Consider the following 4960-nt stretch of genomic DNA (forward strand, 5'->3'; position numbering starts at 1 on the left):
AGTGTCATAGATGCAACGAACATGAAATTGAGCCAACTTCAGAGGACTGCGGAAGACAGGAAGGTCTGGTGTGATCTGGTCCATGGGGTCGCGAAGAGTCGGACTTGACTGTGCGACTGAACAACAACAACAACTTTTTGCCTGGGCACTGCTCTGTGCCAAAAGATTCTCAGGAGAGAGTCCTATTCTTTCTAAATTGATCTTGACCATTCGCATCCACCTTTAAGACCAACAACGTTTTATTCAAGGTGTGAGCTTTCCTGTGCATGCACGAAGTGATGAAGCATGCGTGCACACGAAAGCTCACACCTTGAATAAAACCTTCTTGGTCTTAAAGGTGCCACTGGACTCTAACTTTGTTAAATTAAAAAGTTAGCTAAAATAGGCGTGTCTCCTTCTGCCGCTGATCTTATTCACAAATAGATTAGCCTAGACCCTAAAATAGGAATAACAGCATGTGACTATTATTAAGGGAGCTATTCCAGTATAAACTATTCCGGTAAAAAAATTCAGCACACCATCGCCCTTCCTTGCTCTGTATAAACGCCCTCAGTTTCCGAGCGTCGCGCGCATGTCCAAGAAGATACTTCCTCCACCACCTATGGCGAATTTCCCCCCCCCCCATGCCAGCAATAAAGATGGCGGAGGAAAAAAAAAATGCTGGGGTGTGTGGGGAAAGCCGCTGCCCATACTAAAGATGGGCAGTTGAGGAAGTCCCTCCCTATTTCCTCCGCAATATATTCCTTTCTTGAGTTGGTAATCTCCGGTTTGCCTCATGGCGGAAGGTGGAACTTCCTGCTGTGACCCGGGCGCAAGGAAGGTGTGTGTCGGAAAACTACCCGATGGTTGATTCGTCGTGAGCTCACGGGTCTTGTGGGCGGGGGTGGGGTGTGGGGGAGTAAGCGGTTGCCGTAGAGCGCAGGCGGAGAAGCCAAAGCGAGGAGCAGCCCGGCCGAAAAGGGAGACGCGAGAGTGACTGGCTTGTTCGGCCGTCCGACCGGCAGGGATGGAAGCAGAGAAGATGGACGAGAATGAATGGCGTTACCACGGCGAGGGCAACAAGAGCCTCGTCGTCTCGCACAGGAAGGTAAAGGCGGGCTGCGGGAGGAGGGGAGAGCTGGGTTCGCGCGCTGCTCCGCCGTTGCTCTCGCGGCCGTCCCGTGCTGGCCGGTGGGCAACGGCTGCCTCTCGTCTCTCCCGCGCCCCGAGCAGCGTCTCTTTCTTCCTCTTCCTACCCCGCCATCGACCGGGTGGGGGGTGGGGGGTTTGATATCCTGATAACAGAGCTCGGGCGGGTTGAGCCCAGGCGAGGGAGGGAGAGGAGAACTGCGGCCGGGGAACTTGGAATTCACCGCTGCCTTCTTTTCCCTGTCGGGGGGTGGGGGAGTGGGGAACCGGCGGAGCATCTTTTGCCTTCGTCCCTCGGGCTGAGAGGGAAGAACGTGGTGGCCAAGTCTTCCTTCTCCCCTTTCGGTTTCTGGGAAAAAATATATTCACCGGGTGGATAGAAAACAAGCCGACGTCTGGTGGTACTTTTTTTAAAAAAGTGATTGGCTTTTGTGACCTTTTTTTGTTGTTGTTCGGTCGCACAGTCGAGTCCGACTCTTCGCGACCCCATGGACCACATTTGTGGTCTAGAGAGCCCATTTCGTCAGACGCGTCGAAAAATGCAACGTCTGTGTGTGGTGACCTGGCTGGTTATTCAACACTCAAAGGCCTTTGCCTATCTCTCCCTAAAGTCCTGCTCACATTCGTCATTTTATGGAAGTCCGTATTGTGAAAAGAGCGATTTATTTATTTATTGCTGTCAAGTCATGGTTTTATGGCGACCCTATGGGGGTTTTCAAGGCAAGAGATGTTCAGAGGTGTCTTGTTATTGTTTGCCTCTGCATAACAACCTTGGTGGTCTCCCATCCGAATACTAACCAGAGCATGTGTGTTAGAGTAGCTTGAATTGGGTGACTTTGTGTTCAAAAGCCAGAGAAAAGTGGAGGGATGGTGGTAGTATAAAACACAAGCAGCTTTAAAGCTTATCATTAACCGCCTTGAGTCATGGGTTTCAGCTGCATGTTTCTGGGCAAATAAGTGGGTAGGGATGTGATGTCCTAAAAGAAGGGTGTCTGTGTAATTGCATGGATGAGAAATTACCAAAATCTTGCTACTTGATAGATATTTGTTGTTCTGACAAAAATTGTTCTTCAGGGAAGTAATTTATATTCGGACTGCAAACCTATCCGGGCATGTGAATTGTAATGAATATGCATACCCTTTTTGATTGTTTTTTCATTTAATTGTGCTTGAACTGTTGGTGCCACCCTCCTGTGTTACATCATGATTACTTCACTTGTCCCATGGCATCAAAAGACTGAAACATATACATGAGTTTTTGCACTGAGTCCCTATTTTAATCACGGGGAAACTATCCTTTTTGACTTTTTTCTACTTTCTGCAAGAGGTCTTCTGAGAGCATTAATTTTGGCTTTATAGATTGATACAGCTACTTCATCCTTCAATGTTGAAATGATTTCTCCAGGCACATTGTTAATTTTCCTGGGAAAAGGACAGCTTCCAGAAACCCATGTTTACATATCTTTTACAAACCAAATGTTTTGCTGGCGAGTATAAACCACTGAATGCTGGCTTGGTGTTGAGTGTGCCTTCAGTAAGGATACCTATTTGGCCTTACTGGAATGCAGTTCGTTTCTTGCATATGCTCATTTTTACCATCTGTTATACCTTTTATTGATCTCTTTCTCCCCCCTCCCACACACACACCTTAGTGAGAGCGCAAACTTGAGAGAGCATAATTTGAGAATGTTGACATGTGTTGGCTTCCCAGGATATGTTTCCAGTTAGTAAAGCTAATGTGTGGCCTTTATGCATTGGGAAAAACTAGCATTCAGCATTAGGCTTTAGAGACACCTATAGAATTCCCATTTTCATAAAGAGAATCATAGCGCAGCAAAAGTGAGTTCCTCCATTTTGATTAGTTTTTCACCAGACCCCCCAGACCTTCCCTCACCAGCGTATACCATGTGCCAGACTTGTAGTGAACCATGGATGTCCTATGGAAGCTCCCATTCTCTTGTATCCTCAAAACAATATAGTGAGACCCTCACCAGCCGCTCTTTTAAAAAGGATGTATTAACTGAAATATTGTCTCAGTGTGACCTACGAGATGTGGTCTCAAAGGGTAGCTGATTCTATAGAGCCACAATGCAGAAGGCCCTGACCTGAGTTCTAATTTTGCTAATCCTTTGGAAGATAACTTTGCACTGGAGACCACAAGAAACTTCCATATTGGTAAATAACTTGGATACAGAGGCCAGTTAAATAGGAAGGGTCCTGGACAAGCTTGCAGAGCTGCTAATAGAATAAAGACCAGTGTGCCACACAACCTGAATTCCCCACGTCAATTGAAAATGAGTACTGGCTGCTGTTGTCTACTGATACAGAATGGCACCTCCTTCTGTTTGTTAAAGTCATTTACTTTGGAAAACAGAGTGAAAACCGGTTCCATTTTCTATGGAAGTAACAGAGATGATTGCTTTAAGGTGGTACTTCCTTGGTGCTGCTCATCCACTTAGAGCTCCTAGGGCTGAGGTACTGGTTTCCAGCAACAAATCATCACATTCTCTGGCTTGTGCTTTGTGATAATCTGGAAGCTAGGTGACAGTGGGTGGCAGCAGCTTTATGAATTCCTGCCCTTTGGAAGAAGCAGAAACTAGTTACTTCCCCTTAGAGTACCTGTCCCCACTCTTAGAAAATGAAAAGGGCTTGGTTTTCATGTTTGCTGGATTACACAAAAATGGCTTACTGTCTGTCTTTACTAAGGATTTACAGACTCTTGGATTATCCTTAAAGCTCCAGTTTGAGAAACACTGAACCAGAGACTATTGCAAATGAGACTCTGGGTGTTTTGTCTAATTTGATGCAACTATAACTGTATAAGTGTCATATTTAGCTTAAGTTACACTGTTGGAGCTCACAGGGCACTCTTCAAGAACTGTTTTGGTATCAGTACAAATTTTGAGTCCAGTAGCACCTTTAAGACCAACAAAGGTTTATTCAAAGTATGAGCTTTTATGTGCACGCACAGGGAGATGGATTGAAATTGTCCACTGAGACCATGGCTAGTGACATGGACTGCCTGACAAGGTCTCGAGATAGCAAGAGGAAGGTTGCAGGCTTAACTTGTATGGGAAATTATAGCTGTTTCTATACAAATGCTAGAAATGTCCGAGGTAAAATCGGGGAGTTGGAGTGCTTGGTGTTGGAAGGAAAAATAGACATTGTGGGTATTTCAGAAACTTGGTGGGATGAGGAAAATCAGTGGGATACAGTGATTCCGGTTATATATTATATCGGAAGGATGGGGGGGAAGGGGTGGAGGTGGGGTGGCTCTGTATGTCAGAGAGGGTATAAAGTCCAGAAAGATTGAGAGGCTAAGAGAATTGGATTCGCTTCTGGAAATTCTATGGGTTGAAATAGGGGGGCCAAAAGGAAACTTAACAGTGGGAGTTTGTTATTGCCCACTAGATCACAAGATAGAGGAGGATTATAAAATGATGAATGCCTTAAAGATAGCAACTAGACAAAAACACTGTGTAATAATAGGTGATTTTAACTACCCACACATTGATTGGGTCAATATGTGTTCTAGCCGGGAAAAAGAGATTGAGTTTCTAGACACTCTAAATGACTGTGCTATGGAGCAGATGGTCACAGAACCTACCAGGGGAGAGGCGATCCTTGATTTGGTTCTAAGTAACACTCAAGACCTGGTGAGAGATATAAAAGTGATTGCACCACTTGGGAACAGTGATCATAATGTTGTTGAGTTCAACATTTGTATAAATAGGGAATTGGCCAAAAAGACTGACACAACCACTTTTAACTTTAAAAGGGGTAACTTCTCTGATATAAGGGGATATGTGGGGAGGAAACTGAAAGGAAAAGT

At 45.3% G+C, this 4960-nt stretch overlaps 1 protein-coding gene across 1 annotated transcript in view; it reads left to right on the top strand.

Moving 5' to 3' along the window:
- The first annotated feature begins 908 nt into the window (after window positions 1–908).
- The window catches only part of IPPK (inositol-pentakisphosphate 2-kinase), a 33931-nt gene continuing 29879 nt past the window's right edge, over window positions 909–4960 (top strand). Inside the window, exon 1 of the mRNA XM_015427526.1 lies at window positions 909–1087. Within this exon, the coding sequence (XP_015283012.1) occupies window positions 1007–1087 (81 nt within the window). The 5' untranslated portion in view covers window positions 909–1006. The remainder of the gene's footprint in view (window positions 1088–4960) is intronic.

Source organism: Gekko japonicus, unplaced genomic scaffold (genome assembly GCF_001447785.1).
Source record: "Gekko japonicus isolate JY-2015 unplaced genomic scaffold, Gekko_japonicus_V1.1 scaffold354, whole genome shotgun sequence".
NCBI lineage: Eukaryota > Metazoa > Chordata > Lepidosauria > Squamata > Gekkonidae > Gekko > Gekko japonicus.